The sequence below is a fragment of the Erinaceus europaeus genome, chromosome 6 (assembly GCF_950295315.1).
Source record: "Erinaceus europaeus chromosome 6, mEriEur2.1, whole genome shotgun sequence".
Classification (NCBI taxonomy): domain Eukaryota; kingdom Metazoa; phylum Chordata; class Mammalia; order Eulipotyphla; family Erinaceidae; genus Erinaceus; species Erinaceus europaeus.
In genome coordinates this window covers 22976563-22995690 of record NC_080167.1, presented here as the reverse complement: position 1 = coordinate 22995690, position 19128 = coordinate 22976563, and the positions used below count along the sequence as shown (strand labels likewise).

The 19128-nt window shown below is 52.8% G+C and overlaps 2 protein-coding genes across 2 annotated transcripts in view; one reads left to right on the top strand and one right to left on the bottom strand.

Moving 5' to 3' along the window:
- Window positions 1–19128, top strand: part of RSPH14 (radial spoke head 14 homolog) — an 85691-nt gene that overhangs the window by 36985 nt on the left and 29578 nt on the right. The gene's annotated exons all lie outside the window — the stretch shown is intronic.
- The window catches only part of GNAZ (G protein subunit alpha z), a 53045-nt gene that overhangs the window by 18658 nt on the left and 15259 nt on the right, over window positions 1–19128 (bottom strand). Inside the window, exon 2 of the mRNA XM_007528788.3 lies at window positions 7985–9120. Coding sequence (XP_007528850.1) covers window positions 7985–8707 — 723 coding nt within the window. The 5' untranslated portion in view covers window positions 8708–9120. The remainder of the gene's footprint in view (window positions 1–7984; window positions 9121–19128) is intronic.

Sequence of the window (19128 nt, the reverse complement as noted above, 5' to 3'; positions counted from 1 at the left end):
GGGCTGGGCTCAGCAGGAATCTCAGGACAGGAGGCCCAGAGCCTCTGACTGACTGGTTTTATTAATGAAATTAGAGAAAGTGCATGAGTCTAGGAGATGCCGCCTAGGGTGGTGACAAAGAGAAGATTAGGTCAAGCTGCAGCCTAGGCTTCCAGGTCAGTCCAAGTATATTTTCTAGGTCTGAGGACATCTGTCCAGTGGGGAGCCATGTGCAGGGAAAGGGGGTGCCTTCAACTCTATCCCAGGTGTCCCCTTCACTGTTACTCGTATTCTCCCCAAAGCCTAGACTGTTGAGCTACCGGAGCCTCAGGAGACCTTTACAGATAGGTGGAGGCCCCCTCCATGCTGTAGCACTGAAACATTTCTCTGTGTTGTTCAGAGCCAGCCAGGGGCTGCCCCTCCCATGCTGGTTACTGAGGGTCCCCAAGTCAGACCCCCCTGCCCCCACCCCCAGCACTCTCAGCGTCCACCTTAGAGCCTGCTGTTAAGTAGAGAAGTTGTTTTTCAGTTCTCGGATTATAAAAATCCCTTAAAAGAATAATAATCTGCGTCTTAAAACCCAGGGCTGCTCTGTGGTGTGCGTAAGGAACAGAGCTAATGCGCTAAGGAAATTAATTACCCTTCTGGCTTGGTGCCGGAGCGGAGTGCAGGCTGGGAAACGTCTCTGCCCTGAACTCCTGGTGAGCTTGAAATGAAGATGTTCTGCCAGTCAGAGGGGGGGTGTCACTGACAGCAGATATGGGAGCTACAGAAGCCCAAGAGATGCCCAGGTCTGCTGCCCTAGGGCAGTGATACCCACCCCAGTCTATGCTAGGTAGTCATGCTGCACCTGAGTCCTTGCTCCTTCCAGAGGGCATCAAATGCCCTACTGCCCCCCCCCCCCCCCCGCCTCTCTGCTGGCGGCCCTCCAAGGCCCAGGCGGAATTCTGCAAAGACTTCATAGAACCCTTTCTCTCCTGCCTAGAGGCCAGCTACAGTGAGCATAGAAGTGGGTTCTGGCCACTCACAGAGGACTGTTCCATACTGTCCCCCTCCATCTTGGGGTGGTGGTGGGGGGAGGGAGGCATGGAGGTCCATGTCATCAATGGCCCTTGTGGGAGAGCTTGCTGTGCGTTCTTGGTGTGTGAGGGACACTTTCTGAGTATCTCTGGCCATGTTCTGTCAGACGGGGAAGAACACAGGCTGGCCCAGCTGGAGCAGATGGTCTCCTGTTAGTCTGCTAACGTGACAGAGAGGAAATAGAACTGGCTCCCAGGCTGCTTCTCTGCACAGGAGGATTCTTATAAATCTGCTGGGGAGGGAAGGTGCACCAGGGTGAGTGTGGTGCCATGCTGGTGTATTACTGCTCTCAAACGGGGTAGACTCGGATGAAAATAACTTACATGGTCACAAGGCCAGAGAAGAGAACTGTTGATGAGTAAGAGAGACGGAAAACCAGGGGCATTACTGACTGTTGAAAAAAGATGCTGTGAATCCCGTCATTCATGGGTAATGAGTTTGGCCAGGGTAGGTCGCTCTGCCAGAGTTAGGAGGTCACTGGCTGAGGTCTGCTGGTGAATGTTTAACAGCCAGCCGGGAAGGGCTTGGTTTATACCATCTGCCAATTTCCATAGCCCTATCGCTCTCACCTGGCTGATTTTAAGGTGCTGACCTGACGTCAAACTGCTCACAAAATTCAATAATGGACACTCTGGCAAAAGGCTGACCTGACCTAAGCTAGCCTCTAATCCACCCCGCCCCCACAGGAACCCATGTTGGTCCACTTCCTATTTGGGGAAGGACACTACAGACAGCCTGTGCCCTGTGGAGTGGCCTTTGGTGACACAACAGGGAGTGAGCACCATGAAAGAGTTGGTGTTCTGTGGGCTAAGGTGAGAAGGGATGCAGTGACTCCACTAGGATTCCAAAGCCCCAGGGCACAGTAGACGTGAGGGTGGTGGGGATTGGGGTGGGGGCTCTGACCATGTCCTTTCATTCAGCCAGTGTCTGAGAGAGGGTGTTCCCGGGGATAGCAGTCACTGCACAAAGGGAGATGGGACATCAGAGCCTAAGGGGGCTCCCAGTGCAACAGGGAAGGAGGAAAAGAAGCAGCTATTGATAGGGGCCCTCAAGGCTTTGTGTCCTGGAACATGGAAAAGGCAGTCCCTGCCCAGGAGCTGCACTGTCAGCTGCCAGTGCCATGCCCTGCAAACATGTACCAGACTGAGCTGCAAGGGAGGGATGGCTGCAGACCAGGTTCCACCTCTTGGCTCTGACCCAGGAGATCTCCGTGGTCCCAGGGTCACCATGATTTATGGAGGTCGCAGACACATTGCATCTAGCCTTGGCACATCACAAGCTCAGAAGGAACTTCTTAGGGAGACTAGTGCCTGGCAGGAGAAGGCTGGTGCCCTCCAGGCGGGTGGGTGGCACTCTGGTCTCTGTCGCTGACCCAAGTCCTCATGGCACGATTCCTAGATCCATGTCCTCAGCTGGGTCAGGAGCAAAAGGCAGAGTAGGGATGCGCATGGCTCAGGCTTCCTCTGGTTCTGCCAACCCTGACAGCCACACACATTACTCAGTTCCAATGACCACCCTCCCCACAAAGCTGGCAGCATGGCTGCCCCTTCTTGGTGCCCTGCAGATGGTTCCCAGTCCCCAGAGTGTGGAGTACAAAACCCCTAGAATGACCAGAGGAGCAGTCCAAGGGGAGGGAGGACTAAGCCTTGGATACATGGAAGAAGTACTTAATGTGCAGTCTGGGGGCCTCAGTTTCTTCATCTGTAAAGCTGGCTGGTTGACAACACTAAAAATGTTGGGGGTTCCTGCCAAGTCTAAGTCTGGGGTGTCACCCACATTCAGCTGTCATCCTCTTGATTTTTGTGAAGCTGGGGCTTTCAGCATACATGATCTCACCACGTCCAGATGAAACCATTTTCATTCAGATGGAGAGACAGCAGTGGAGCGCTGGCACACCCAGTTACGTGCGTTTAGTACTATGCTCAAGGATCCAGGTTCAAGCCCCCAGCTCCCCACCTGCAGGGAGGACGCCTCACAAGTGGCAAAGCAGGTCTGCAGGTATCTTTCTCTTTCCCTTTCTATCTCTCCCTCTTCTCTCAATTGCTCTCTGTCCCAGCCAATAAAATGGAAAACATGGCCACCAGGAGCAGTGGGTTCATAGCACTGCCACCAAGCCTGGAGTCAAAAAAGGAAAAATAAATAAAAACAGAGTGGTGGTGGTGGTGGGGGAGACACCACAGCAGCGGAGTTTCCTCTGATGCCAGAGCACCTCCTAAGCTGGGCTGTGACATGGCAAGGTGTGCAGCCAACCCAGAGTGCTCTGGGGCCAGGTGTTCCGATTGTAATCCCCTCCATGAACAAATATAAGCAGCTCTGTCGTCAATGTGTAAGGCCTGTTGTAGAGGTGGTGCTGGATGAAGTCCAGGGTAGAAGTCCCTTGGGGACTGCTACCTGCTGGGTCCTGAAGGAGGCAGGTGCATGTGTCCCCAGGCAGCAGGAGGGTTCACAGAAAGGCTGCTGTGTGACTGGGCTGTCAGGACACTCAGGCTCACCTTGGCACCTGGTCCCCAGCCTGAGCCTTTTACCTGCACAGCAGGTATACAGCAGACACAACAGGTGCCCAACAGGCCCGGTATGGGACTGATGACACTGACAGCTCTGCCAGGAAATGGGCAGCGAGTTCCCTGTGGGCTTTGGGCTTCCACATAAGAGCACTTTTGACACTTCACAACCAGACCTTTTAATCTGTCCCGTTGGAAAGCTCCCTCCGCCACGAAGCAGCCACAGAGTCCATTAGCAGCATGCAGCCCCTATCCTGCCCCCACTCCTGTTTCCAGCCTCTCACCTGCTGGGACACTACAGAAGACGGGCCAGAGTCCCTGCAAAGCGCTGGCTGAGCGAGGAGCCACTTGTGTCACCAGGCATGAGATCTCTAGGGTGCAGTCTTGGTGGGGTGACTGACCAGCCAGTGCACTGCTGCATCTGAGTGAGGCTCTCCTTGGGACCCTGAGCTCATGTTTTTTTTTTTCTGCCTCTTTTTAAAATATTTATTTATTTATTCCCTTTTGTTGCCCTTGTTGTTCTATTGTTGTAGTTATTGTTGTCATTGATGTCATCAGTTGTTGGACAGGACACAGAGAAACGGAGAGGAGGGCAAGACAGAGGGGGAGAGAAAGACAGACACCCGCAGACCCGCTTGACTGCCTGTGAAACGACTCCCCTGCAGGTGGGCCATGTTTTTTTTTTTTTTTAAGATGTATTTTTACTTCCTATGAGACTGGAGGAAAACAAACGCCAGCACATTCTCAGACTCATAAAGCACCAGGGATGGAAGCCACGTCTACATGCAGTCCTGTGCTCTGAGCTACCCAGGTTTAAAGCTTGGATTTTCTCTCCTCCTGGAAAAGGGAAGGCAGAGCCGCCAGGAAGTAGCACTACTGCAGAGGGCAGGTGGGGACAGTTTACCTTGCTGCCCACCCCCAGCTGGCAGGTGTGGCTCAGGTAGGGCCCAGCTAGGCCTATGACCTGCCCTGAGCCTTCCGTCCCTACCTGACCCTCTATGTGAGTCCCAAGTTTTGCTCTCGTCTCTCACACTGTCTAGGAGACTCCTACTGTGGGGACAGTGCAGGTCCACGCTAGATGCCCGGCAGGACTCCACAGGGTGAGACCAAATTAGGCTCAGGACCTACTGACTCTCCCTAGGATGAAGGCTGGAAACCCTAGCCTGAGGGACTGGGCATGACTGCCCCTATCCACAGATACCCCCTGAATCCCCCTCCCCCTCTGAGGTGCCGTATGCCATGCTTGCTGTAGCTCTCCCTACCCAGAAGCCTAGGGAGCCTGACGTTTCCCTTGGCAACCAGCTGATGCAGACTGGGGAGGGGGGCTGAGGTTCCTTTACCAGGCTTGGGGGCCGGGGGCTCTGCCAGCCCTCTGTCAGAGGGAAAATGAGGCCTCTGGAGCCTGGGGAGGAGTTCTGAGGAGCCCTATCCAGAGCCTGGCATGGACCAGCCCCCCCCCCCCCAAGGATCTTTTGGTTTCTAAGAAACCAATATGGCCTGTTGCTGGAGGCCTGACCTTTGCCAGAGTCCCACAGAGGCCAAAGACAGAGATGGCAGGTCGGTCCCAGCACCTGTGGCAGCTGGGAAGAGGCAGGCTGGTAGTGGCAGGAGCTGCCTGCAGGCGCTCAGAGAGGCTGGCCCTGCTTGCTGCCTGCCTCCCCTGGGCAGTCAGCCCACCACGGCAGCCAGCCTGCTGGAGGAATCACGGCAGGGTATTGTCTTTCCTAGGCAGCCTGTTTGTTTTCCAACCCAAGAGATTGCCGGTAGAGCATGAAAGGTCAGAACCACTTGGAATCCAGTGAATTTCCAGCCGTGCCTGGGTTTCTCATCAAGAATTGCCTTTTCTGGTGAACATCCACCTCCCAGGGCTGCAGCAACCGACCAGGGTGGTGGTGGTGGTGGTGGATGTGTCTGTCTGTCCCAGAATCTGACTGTCTCCAGGAGTGAAACAAGGGCTTCAGAAAGGACTCCAGGGCCAGCCAGTGGCTACTGTCCTCCACCAGGGCTGCCTGCCATGGCTCCCCAGGGACAGAGCTGCAGAAGACTACGGACCTGAGAGCTAGTGGGCTCCCTGCCCACCTAGTCATCCAGCTATAAATGAGCAGGAACTAGCCTGTAATGGATGGGTATGCTGGTGCCCAACTATGATCAAGGAAGGTCTCTGGAGGAGGCCTTGGCCTGCGACACTCAGGATGAGATTTAAAAGATAGTGGGGTAGGGACAGGGTGGTCATGTGCTAAAGCTAGGGAGAATGGAGCACAAGGAGTAAAACATATACACAAGCCAGAGTGGAAAGAAGTGAGGCAGCAAGAAAAGATGCCTGGTGGAGCTGGGAAGGCTGCAGGCAGGAAAAGACCTGGCCATGGGCCCAACTTTAAGGACACTTGGCCTATCTCTTGCTTGACAGATACAGAAAGCAGAGATTTCAGCCAAATCTCTCCATGAAACACAAGGCCAACTCAGGGCCTAGTGTCTTGCTGCTGAGGCACTGGCATACAGTGGGTTCAGGATGGGCAGAAAGAGGCACCAATAGGTGGGCTAGCAGCCAGCCCAGAGCCAGTGGAATTCACCACGCTTGCTGTGAAGAGGATGGGCGAGGCGGCCTTAGACCCAGGCATCCGGAAGGCCTCAAAGCACAGGTCCTCACTGGCCATAGCTGGCAGCCAGCCACTCACTTCCCCGGCAGTGTGTGGCCAGAGTCAGGATTTCCAGCTGAACCCAGAGACAAAGCTGACACTACCTTACATAGATCAGATGAAGGAGGGAGTCCCTTCTTTGTCACTGTTCCTGTCCCCAGAACCCATAGGTTAACCTTTCATCTGCCAACAGAGTGGGGCTCCCTCCACAGCCATTGTCACCCCATCCCCTAGATTCTTGCCAATCAGTCACTCCACCCTCAAAACCACTGAGAGCTCCTGGTGGAGCCCCTATTTTGCTCTTAACCCCAGGATCAAAGGCCACCTAAGGGTAGATTTCAGGTCTTTGTTCAGTGCCCCCACCTGGTATAACAGCTCTGATTCAGGATGGTCCTGGGTGGGCGCCCTGATGAGGCCCCATCTGGCTGGTGGCCTCCTCCATCTCCAATCCTGGATGCCTTAGGTGCTGACTTCTGCCTCTGTTAAGGTTGTAGTGTATGTCTACCCACTGCTTGCCAGTGGCCTCTTTGCCACCCCTCCACTCCCGGCACTTCCCCTTGATACATCCCCCACTGTGACCATTTCTGGGACACCCTTTCACAAGGTGCCTCTGAACCCTTCCACCCCTCCGCCCCCCCCCCCCCCCACACACACAGTGGTTCTCTGAGATCAGGGCTTGAAAGACTCCATACCCTGTCCCAGAGTCTGACTGTCTCCAGGAATGAAGTGAGGGATTCAGGTCCAGCCAGCAGCTGCTGTACTCTGCCAGGGCTGCCTGCCCTGGCTCCCCAGGGACAGGGCTGGAGAAGGCTAGGGACCTGAGACCTGATGGGTTCCCTGCCCACCTAGTCATCCAGCCATCACTGAGCAGGAACCAGGATGGAGATGCTGGGCCTCTCGGGGGCTCCTGGCACACCGGAACCCCAGTGGCCCTGGGAGCGCTCAGTGTCAGTGGGGGGTAGCGGCCAACTCCACTGCAGCCTCTGCCCCAGGGCCTGGTCTACAGCTGGCATGGCACACTGCTGCTGTGGGAGGTGGCCTGGCCCTCCCTCTATTGTCACGCCACCTCTAGGGTCACCTGGGAGCCTCAGTGGTCCAAGTCATTTAATTCTAGGGTATAGAGCCTCTTAACCCTGTCAGGGCCAGATTCTTGGTCTCCAGAGAGGTTAGGGGTCATGACGTCTTAGAACCCTGCATAGTGCCCAGCACCTGGAAGGGCTCTGCATGTTTAGTGAACTTCAATGAGGAACAACGAATGGATCTCTAATTTGGACGTCTTCCTATCCTGCAGAGCTTCTCACTCCCTTCTAGCCTCCACATACCTAACTGTGCCCCATTGCGGCAAAGAAGCCTCCTGTGGCACCCACCATTCTTCCTGCCCAGCGAACTTTCTGTCAGATGATACACCAAGGGGCCCTTCTCTGGATGCCAGAGCAACATGCTCTTTGGCCCCCCATTCTGAGTGCATCAGACATGCATGGAGTGGGCTGTTCAAGGCAGCTTAGAGCTTGGAAAACCCATTAGGACATGAAGCCAAAGAAGTGCCCCTCCAGGGTGAGGAGGCAGTTACCATGAATGGTCCTCTGGCAGCAGGCACCACCCATAGGTGTCCTGGTGACTGTGGCACCCATCAATCTCCACACCCTCACACCCTACCACCTCCCAACGCACCTCACCAGAGCCACCTGGGACGGCAGCCTCTCCCTGCTCCACTATGCACCATACCCGAGTCTCCTTGCGCCCAGAAGCCGCTTTGGCGGGAACAGGTAGAGAAGATGGGCCACTCACCGTCTGGTTGTCCTCATAGAGCTTCAAGTCGTAGCCACTGAGCTCCACACAGAAGATGATGGCAGTGACGCCCTCGAAGCAGTGGATCCACTTTTTGCGCTCGGACCTCTGCCCGCCCACATCCACCATCTTGAACGTGAGCTCCTTGAAGGTGAACTTGTTCTCCACGATGCCCGTGGTCATGTCCCGGGAGCGCAGGATGTCCTCCACGGTGGGGATGTAGTCGGGCGCGGCAATGCGCTCCAGGTCGTTCAGGTAGTAGGCGGCATTGTCCTCTAGGTGGTACTCGCTGGAGCGGCCGAAGCAGGCCTGTGCCCCGGGATCAGCCCACAGCCGCCGCATGACGCCCAGCAGCTCAGGGGTGATCTCGCCTTTGCTCTCGGCCGGCCCCGTCAGTGCAAAGAGCTGCACGGCATCATAGGCGCGGTCGGGGTTGTGGAAGTCAATCTTGAGGGCGGCCAGGGCGCGGATGATGCGGGTCAGTGAGTCGATGGCATTGTAGATGATGAGGGGCCGGTACTCCTTGCAGGCCTCCAGATTGAAGCCGCCACTGTGGATGATCTTCATCTGCTTCACGATTGTGCTCTTGCCCGAGTTACTGGTGCCCAGGAGCAGCAGCTTGATCTCCCGGCGCTGCCGCTGGCTCTCAGAGCGCAAGTGGCGGTCGATTCTCCGGGACCGCCGTGCTGCCTCTTTCTCCTCGGAGCTTTGCCGACATCCCATGGTCCGTCTGGCGGCGACGGCCCAGATGCAGAGCGCAGGATGGAGATGCTGGGCCTCTAGGGGGCTCCTGGCACACGGGAACCCCAGTGGCCCTGGGAGCGCTCAGTGTCAGTGGGGGGTAGAGGCCAAACTCCACTGCAGCCCCTGCCCCAGGGCCTGGTCTACAGCTGGCATGGCACACTGCTGCTGCGGGAGGTATCTGGCCCTCCCTCTAGTGTTGCGCCACCTCTAGGGTTGCCTGGGGGCCTGGGAGGCCCAAGTCATTCATTCCCTGTCCTCCTGGACAGTGGAGAGCTGTCCACTTGTGTGTGCCTAGGCTGCTGCCCTCTGGCTGTTGGCTGCTGAGGCAATGGTGCTGAGCGCAGCTGGAGGGCCAGCCACTGGTGCCCCTGCCTCGGGCATCCACCCTTCACCTGCCAACACAGAGAACAGTGTGAGCATCTTCTATTGCAGGTGGGGAGGGAGAAGGAGCCCTCAGGACAAGAGAGCTGAGCTGCTGACACTACCCCAAAACAACCGAGGAAGAATAAAGCCATCCCTCTCCTCTCTGGCTCTGTGAAGGGGGTACTGCGAACCCACTAGGTCTCCCTGTTGGCAGGGCTCACCAGCCTTATTGTCTGGTCTTCCTGTCTGCTGGTGGCTGGGATTCGGCATGATGTTGACTGCCGCTGTGTATCTGCATGTGTATCTGCACACTGATGGGGATCAGCCCCACCCTGCTTTACAGTGGGAGTCCCAGGCCGGATGATGGGGCATCCCACCGTGTTGGTCAATAAGGAACAGCTGTGTTCACAGTTGGGGGCAGTGGCTCACCTGGCTACCTGCTAAGGGTGTACAACCTGAACACCCTTCCCGGGGTCCCCCTATGCAACCTGTGACCTGTAAGTAGCTGTAGTTCCAGCTCAGTCCCTGACTGGGGTCTGTGATGCCAACTGCCTCTGCACTACCCAAACACATACATAGCTCTTGTCTTTGCCCTGTGTGGCTGTACCCTGCTGCCTTCCTGTTCTGTCCTGTGTGTGGGGGCTCCAAGGTGAGGAGGACCCCATGCTGGCAGACCCAGACAGCCAAGGGACAATCTCATTTCCATTCTCTCTCAAATTTGTCTTCTGCTCTCCCCGCCCATCTATGTCCTTGAAGCTGGTGTCTGTGACCAGCAGTCACAGCGGTGCTGTTCTGAACCAGTGCCCCATTTTCTCCCTGAGCCAAGAGCCCAATCTTTGGCTGCCTCTTCCCCTGTGGCTCAGCCACTTCTCATGTAGTCTCTTCTTCAGCTAAACCGCAAGGTAATCCTCTCTCTTCAGGGTGATGACTCTGACCCCAACTGCAGGCCTGGGCACATTCCACCACTCAAAGCCTGTCCCTCACAGGTCACGGGTACTCGTGAGAAGTGAAGCATCACAGCCTGCTAGCCAGTGAGAGCAGCCAGTGGCAGCATCCACTGTGCCCCTACCTGGAGTGTCACCTAGCCCCCTCACTCCACCTCCTGGCTTCATCCCTGCCTGCCTTCTGCCTGCAGTTCTGGACCATGTGTGCAAGTGACACTGCCCCTCCCAGTGCTCAGGCATTCAGCTGGAGCTCAGGAACACTCAAGGAATGCTGGGAAGTTGACCGGAATGAATGAATCAAGACTGGAGAGACTCAGGAACTTTCTAGCTTGGTCACTGTCCCACAGCCCAAGAATGAGCAGTGACTAGCAAAGGCCCTAGAAGCTTCTCTGCAATGGCTTGGCAGACCCTTGGGTGTACAAAGGTGTCCAATGTCTGAAGCCTGCTGCCCAGGATGTCCCACTCTACCCAAGCAGTACCCAGGGCACTTAGGTCCCCTCACCACACACCAACCTGACAGGAGTGCAGGTGCCTTGTCACTGACAATCGTTTTCAGGCCCCAAAGTGACTGATGTCCTCAGCTGGCCAGTGACAAAAAGAAAGGCCAGCCTGAAAAGCAGTTCCTCCTACTAGTCACTGCCACCAGAGACAAGAAGCTCCCAGGAGCTAGGTCGCCATGCCTCGGGGCACGCTGCAGTGACCCCACACATGGGACCTCACCCAGGCAGGTGACATGGGGACCTACAAGCTGCAACTAGCTGGGGTTGTGCAGGCTGTCCCGTGTCTAAGCAGCAGAACGCCTGAACAGACCTCCACCTCAGCCACTTCGCCAGGGTGCTGCCCACAATCCCCTAGCTGCAGGCCCTTCTCTAACCCAGATAGATAGCCTCCTGGCATCTGGGACCTGGGCACTCTTAAACTGGCTGTTTTCTGCAGGGCCCACTCTACCCCTGGGCTGCTCACTCCCATTTTCCCTGCTCTTGAACTCTGCCCGTGTTTCATATCCCAGCTCCCACATGGCTGCTGCCCCATGCCCACCGTGGTTCTGCTGCTATCCTCCCTTTATGAAAGCTTGGCCTCCCCTGCCAAGCTGGGGGGTTCCTTAAAAGCAACGGGGCCCTTAGTTCACACCACTTATAAAAAACGAACTCCCAGTGGATCAAAGACCTAAATCTATGCTACTTCTAAAAACAAAAACGTAAGGTGAGAACTGCATGGTATCGGATTTGACAGTGACTTCTTAGCTATGACACCAAACAACCGGTGACTGAAGAGAAATAAGACAAATAAGACTTAATGAAAAATAAGAAAAGAAAAAGTCTGCACTGAGAAACTGTCATCAGTCCAGGGAGAACATGGGAGAAACTATTTGCAAAATAAAGAGCTGATATATAATAAGGGATTCAAAATTCAGATAAAGAAGCTGGAAGGTAGTACAAGGGCCAGAGCACTGGACTTGAGAGTATGAGGTTTCAATAGATAGAAAACTTCTAAAATTCAGCAACAACCAGCCCAATTCATATGGCAGAGAATATGAATCTCTGCAGGAAAGAATCACAGCCAACATAAAGTCAAACAGTCAATAAGAATATGAAAAGAAGGTTGAGGAGACAGCATAATGATTGTGCAAAAGACTTTCATGCCCAACACTGCACGATTCCTGGTTCAATTCTCAGCGCCACCATCAGCCAGAGCTGAGCAGTGCTCTAGTCTTTTTCTCTGTGTTTTCCTCTGCGTCTGTACCTCTCTCTTATTACCATAAAATATATTTTTTTTTGCCTCCAGAATTATTGCTGGGCTCGGTGCCACTGCTCCTGGAGGCCATTTTTTCCCCTTTTGTTACCCTGGTTGTTTTACCATGGTTGTGGTCCTTATTATCATTGTTATTGATGTCGTCGTTGTTGGATAGGACAGAGAGAAATGGAGAGAGGAGGGGAAGACAGAGAAGGGGAGAGAAAGACAGACACCTGCAAACCTGCCTCACCGCCTGTGAAGCAACTCCCAGCAGGTGAGGAGCTGGGGGCTCAAACCGAGATCCTTCCGCCGGTCCTTGCACTTTGTGCCAGGTGCGCTTAACCCACTCCACTACCGTCTGACCCCCCAAATAAATATATTTCTAAAAAAGAATATGAATGGGGGGTCAGGTGGTAGTGCAGCGGGTTAAGTGCACATGACACAAAGTACAAGAACTGGTGTAAGGATCCCGGTTTGAGCCCCTGGCTCCCCACCTGCAGGGGGGTCACTTCACGGGTGGTGAAGCAGGTCTGCAGATGTCTTATCTTTCTCTCCCCCTTTCTGTCTTCCCTCCTCTCTCCATTTCTCTCTATCCTATCCAACAACAACATCAATGGCAACAATAACAATAATGACAACAACAAGGGCAACAAAATGGGAAAAAAATGGTCTCCAGGAACAGTGGATTCATAGTGCAGGTACCAAGCCCCAGCAATAACCCTGGAGGAAAAAAAAAAAGAAAAACAAAAAGAAAAAAAAGAGAAAAATATCAAATTTAAAAAAATGGCAAAAAATTTTTTAAAAAGAATATGAATGGATACTTACTATAGCAAATCACCAGTGCAACAAAATCAAAACCACAAAAATGACAGGGTGACTGCTCAGTGGCAGAGAACAGGACTTGCATGCATAAGGTTCTATGTTCAATCCCCAACACTGCATATGCTAGAGCTGAGTAATACAATGGACTTTTTTTCCTCTTGCTCATAAAAATTAATAGACAGTAAGCAAATAATAAAAACTTTGATGACATACCTAATCTTACTCCTACAATGATGGCTCCTATTTGACAAAAAGGGGGGGGAGCAAACATTGGTGAGAGTATGGAGAAACTGAAACCCTTGTGCATTATTGGTGGGAATGTAAATGATGCCACCTGCTATGGAAAGAGTTATAGCAGTTCCTCAAGACAAAAAACAAATAATAACTGAAAATTAAAAATGATTCAGTAATTTTACTTCTAGGTATATACCCTAATTAAAAGCAGGGCGTTGAAGTGACATGTGTACACATGTTCACAACAGCATTCGTTGTGAACATGAAAGAGGCACAAGATGGGGTCAGAGTCACCCCCTAGAGACGACCTACTTGGAGAAGGCAAGGGTGGGAGCGGGTACATGTGCATGCATGTGTGCATTTCTGGCATCGTGCGTGCAGATCAGTGGATCTTCTCTGGGGCTACTTACTGTATATTAACTGATCTACTCATGATAGTTAAAACATGGAAGTGACTTATGCCCATCACAGATGAATGGATAAGCAGACTGTGATATACAGTCATGTGAGGCTTAGCTGTAGAATGTTTAGAGAGATGTACTGTTGGGAAATTTCATCCTTGTGCAAATACCACAAACTCGAACACTACTGCTAACTGCCTTGGCACCCCTCTTGAGAAGCACCATCATACATGTGAGCCACTATTGGCCAAAATGTCACTAAGCAGTGTGTGACTGTATACATACAGAGGAAGATTACTTGGTTTTAAAAAGGGTAAAAATTCCAGCACTTGCTAGAGTATGGATGAACTTAGAAGACATTTGCTAAGGGTAATAAGCCAACACCAAATGGACAATGTCATATAATTTCACTTATATGAGGAGTTATTTTTAAAAAAGTATTATCTTTATTTATTGGAGACAGCCAGAAATTAAGAGGGAAGGGGGTGATAGAGAGGAAAAGAGACAGACACATCTGCAGTCCTGCAGGTGGGGACTGGGGGCTTGAACCTGGGTCCCTGTGCACTGTAACATGTGCGCCCAAACCAAGTGTGCCACCACTTTCCCCCATACGAGGAGTTATTTGGAGCAAAACCAGATCGTGGTGTTTTCTGTTTGGTTTTTATCACTGGGGCGTTTTGTACCTATGTGACTTTACTGCTTCCCTGTGAATTTTTTTTTCTTTTCCTTTTAATGTCAGGTAGAGGGAGACAGAAAAGGTAAAATATCACAGCACTATTTTACCACTCGTGAAGTTTCCTCTGTGAATGGTGCTCCTATGCAGTGCCAGAGATTTGAACCTGTGTCCTCACACATGGTAACATATGCACTCTACCAGATAACTTATCTCTGGCATCCAATGTAGTCTTTTTTTTAATTTTAAAAATTAAAAAAATATTTATTTTTAATGATATATATATATATATATATATATATATATATATATATATATATATAACGCTAGAGATTGCTCAGCTCTGGCTTAGGTGGTGCTGGGGACTGAATCTGGGATGTCAAGAGTCTCACCCATGAAAGGCTTTTTCCATAACCGTTGTGCTATCTCTCCAGCTCCCAAGAATCTTCCAGGATGTAAATCGAACTTATCCAACCTCTTGTCCAAAGTTATTCTATCTAAGGAATTGTGATTGTGGGCTGGGAAATATATGCTTCATGACTTCAAGACAAGAGCCAGGCTTTTGAAAATTAGCAGAGTGGGCTGGGGAGGCAGGCAGGCAGGCTGGAGAGGATCGATCATACAGTCAACACCAATGCACAAGCCTTGAAAACTGAGGTGTCAAGGGGAGGCCATGCCAGGTGGTGACCCTGTGTGTTGGGGCCAAGCCTAGGAGTTGCCTGTCATCTGCAGAGGACAGTGACCATAGTCACATCCGAGGTGGGTCCCTCTTCAAGATACACTCCCTTCCTTCAGATCACCAGGGTGTGAGTATTTAGTGCCATTCATGGAACTGGAATTTGAAGCCGTGCATGGGTGTGAGAGGAGGGAGGAGGGCTGTGAGCTAGAGTGTTGGCTCATGTCTAAAGAGGCCTTCAGGATAGTTCCACTTGCTCTGAGGCTGGGCTTCTTAGCTTTTACATGCAGCTGCTGCCTGTCTTCTGAGTACAAACTGGATTTTATGGGACCTCAAGTGACTTAAGTCCCCCCAACATCAACAAGCTAAGGGTTGGAGGAGCTCTTTGCTCCCTATCCCAATAAATGTTCCTGGGTGCCCAGGAATCTATCTATGGCCAAGAACACCCCCAGCCCCACCCCCACACTGTTGAGCCTGGCTGGAAGTCACTGAGGAGTGGGTGAGGTAAAGAGTGTAACAGGTGGGGCTGCACCCACATTATCATGCACACACATAATCATGTGCAAGGTCCTCCCCACACCCCACCTGTAGGGAGGAAGCTCCACGAGTGGAGAAGCATATCAGTACATGTCTATCTTTTTCTCTCCCTCACTACCCCTCCCAATTTCTCTCTGTCTTATCCAGTAAAATAGAACAGAAAAAAAAAATAAATAAAGGGAAAAATGGCTGCCGGGAGCAGTGTATTTGTAGTGCTGGCACTGAGCCCCAGCAACAATCCTGGTGGGAATAAAACTTAAATAAATAGGGAGTCAAGCAGTAGCCCAGTGGGTTAAGTGCATGTAGTGCGAAGCGCAAGGACCAGCGTAAGGATCCTGGTTCGAGCCCCCAGCTTCCCACCTGCGGGGGGGGGGGGGGTCATTTCACAGGCAGTGAAGCAGGTCTGCAGGTGTCTATCTTTCTCTCCCCCTCTCTTCTCCTCCTTTCTCCATTTCTCTCTGTCCTATCCAACAATGACAACAACAATAACTACAACAATAAAACAATGGCAACAAAAGGGAAAAATAAAAACAAAAAAAAGGTTAAAAAAAAACCAAATAAATAAATAAGTAACAGGCAGAGGAGCACAGGCAAAGGCCCAGAGAAGTGGGGCTGCGGGAGACTGGAAGAGGAGAGACAAACCAAGGGAAGTTAAAGGAAGGGGAGAGACAAAAAAGAGAAAGAAACAGATACGAGGGGAGAAGAGAGAGAAAGGTTTACAGGGAGAGCCTGGGGGGCAGGCGGTGTGTGTGTGTGTGTGTGTGTGTGTGTGTGTGTGTGTGTGTGTGTACATATGTGCCTCCGGTTGTGTGCACTAGGTCCCTGTGTCTGTTGGGTGGTGTATGTGTCTAGGTGTGTGCCTGTGTGTGCACAAGTCCATAGGAGCACACTTGAGGTTGTATGCACAGTACTTGGGAAAGAAGTGCCTGCAGAAAGGAAGGAGAACCTGAATGAAGACCAAAATGGGGGGGGGGTAGTTGTGTGATTCAAGAAGAAAAATCTCTATTCTCATGGTTACTTACTGGGAAGGGCTTGGCTGGACGTAGCTGACAGAGACCAGCCCCCCAGTGACACAGGTAGGGTGGGTGACAGACCAGAAAATACGGCGGAAGATACCAGGCTCCAGATGAGTAGGGACTGAGTATTGGGATAAACACTGTAGGCTAGCTTCCCTGTGGGTGAGAGGTGATGGTGCGCTGGCGGTGAGACAAATGGAAGTGCTGTACAAAGGCTGGTCTGGGGGATAGGAAGGAGGGCCTGCGGCTGCCTCTGAATGAGGGGTTGGCATCCCTGTTACAGGTTCTGGTGTTTTCTCTGAGCAAGCTAGAAATAGCCAGGGTGAACTCAAGGTGTGCTGAGACCTGCTGCATGTGTGTACAACATACCTAGAATTTGGGGAGGCTCCCCAAGGAGTCCTCTAAGAGAGAGGATGGTGATGTGGGTAAAGGTGGGAGTGGGGAGTGGAGACAGAGGCAGCAGTGGGCCTTTGAGATGTAGGGGCTGCATGACAGACAGCCTTGGTGACAGAAGTGGGGCTAGGTTCAGGGTGCCCCAGCAGACCAGGGAAGAAAAGGGTCTATTCTTGGAGGGGCCCTGGAAAGAAACAGGATGTAGACTCAGTACAGATGGGTGGGTCAGCTGGGGTTCACCAGCTGTTGTGAAAAACTGGCTTCTTTGGTTGAGGCTTCCAATAAGCATCATTCCCAGCCCTGGGAGGGTCACTCTGACTGGTTGGTTCACTTGCCTGTATACCAAAGACTGCCAAGGTGCAACTTCAAAACCCAAAGTCCATTCAGGGTCTGTCTGACTGAAAGCAGCTGCACTTCCTGAATTCAAAATCAGCCACTCAGCACATATACAGACCCCTGCTCCCTTCCCTCCCCCCACCCTCACCCCTACCCCAATCTAGTCTCTACTTACTACTTGAGAGGTCTGTCTTTTCCTCAAGTCACAATGTCCCCTTCCCCCAGATATGACTGTCTCAAGTCCACTCATTACAGATGCTAGGTGACAGCCCTGGGCCAGGAATGGGGTCCCACTGGGGCTCTGTGCCCTGGAAGCCTGTACTACCAGCCCCTGACTTTTTCCCCAAAGAGCCTCTCCCAGGCCTTTGCCTGCATGGAAAGGTTGCCCAGGGTCAAGGTCATGGGACATGCTGCTGCTCAAGCTGGGTTAAGCCAAAGGGTGTCTAAGGAGAGAAGACAGCTTATGAGCTTACTGGGCTCCGAGAAGGCCAGGACCTGATGGGGGGGGGGGCACCATCTCCTCAGAGGAAGAGGGAGATGGAGAGGATAAAACCAGATGTCACTCTCTAGACTCCTTCTCTGTCCCAAGGGAAGTCCATTCTATGCTCGCTCACCCCTGGACCACCCTGTAGGGAAAAGCCAGAGATGGGGCAAGGTGTCAACATGCAGACCTTTCCCCAGAGGGGAAGTTTTTCCTCCTTGAGGAGACAGACTTGAACCCACATTGAATGTGTGTGAAGCGCATGCAGAGACCACTCAGATAGCCAGCAGTGTGTGTGTGTGTGTGTGTGTGGGGGGTCTGTATGAAGTAAGGGGGAGATTAGGGGTGGGCCCTGGGGGCAGTCCAGGTCAGAGTCAGCAGAGAGAGAGCCCATTCAGCTCACCAGCAGCTCCCAGTCTTCTGTGTTCCCCAGCCTGATGTCCCAGCTCGAATGTGCTGGGACCCAGAGTGGGGTTCATCAGTCTCTCATGTTCTAGGCCTCTGCAGGCCCTGGAACTGCCTGGGCCCCATCCTGCCCTGAGCTGCCTGAGGGTACCAAGAAGCAGGTGCACCCCACAGGGCTATGACCCAGCACCACTGATCCTACCCACCCCTATACTTGTTCAGGTACCTTGGATCCACAGTGGCACCCAGGTGACTTGGAGGGGTGAAGAGAGGAGTCCCCTTGCCCCATGAATCTGCCATCAAGCCTTTCTACAGAGCACGTAGGGCCCCTGCCCTCACATTCTCAAACCTCCTATGTCACACGGTTTCCAGGGACAGGCAGGGAGAGATCAATGTTGGGGGACTCTGAACCCACAGTCGAGGGTGTGTGGATGGTGTGCTGGCCTCAGGTCTTCCTGGCTTGCAGGACAGAATGGCCTCCCCTCACTTCCCAGTCCAAGATCTACTAAAGTCTTTTTATCTTCTCCTCTCCCTCTCCCTGCCCTTGGGACCTCGCCCCAGATGTGCCTTCATGGCTTTATTTTAGGAACCACAGTCCGGAAAGGCCTCTGCCTGTGGCTGTCACTGATTATCAGTTTTCGGCCCTCTGATTAAGGAAGCATGTTTCCCATTGCCCTTTCACGCTTGCTGCACTGGAGCCTGGTATAGGCAGCACTGGGTCCCTGTGTATTCCCCTCATTAGGTCTTTCCAGAGCTTGACTTAGACCCAACAGTTGCCCTGGGGTTGAGCCTCCTCTGTGATCTCTGAGAAGCTGCTGTCCATTTCTCTGCCTGGTTCTCCCACCTACTCTAACTTCCCTTTCTTTCAACACCTGCCCCGTGGCCCATTTCTCCAGCATGCCAGGCTCATCCATATCTAGAATGTCACGTCTCAGCCACACATTCCTCCTCCCCTGACCCCCCCCCCCCCCAAATCTGGTCACAGTCCTGAGCCTAGAGTCTCTTCACGGAGCTGCTGCCACATGTGCTCTTAAGTGAGCAGGGGATATTTGTACCACACTGGGCCCAGCTGGGAGGAAGCATTCTGTCTCAGGGTAGTGGTTGGAGGGTCTCTCTGCCGTAATGTACCTGTGCTTTCTGAGTCACACCATGCTTCCTTAGCTGCTGGGGGACACTGCCACAGACACGCCTGTACCCACAATGCCCCGAACCACTTCTACTTCTGGGTGCCTGCCTATCCTTGCTTCACAGGTGGAGCTAAGAGGAAGGGATTCAGGACTCAGGGAGGGAAACTGAGAAGGTGGAGGGACTCAGGACTGCTCCCTCCCCCAGTCCAGCCTGCAGTATTCCTGCCAGGACCTCTGATTTCTGATCCCCATGCCCTG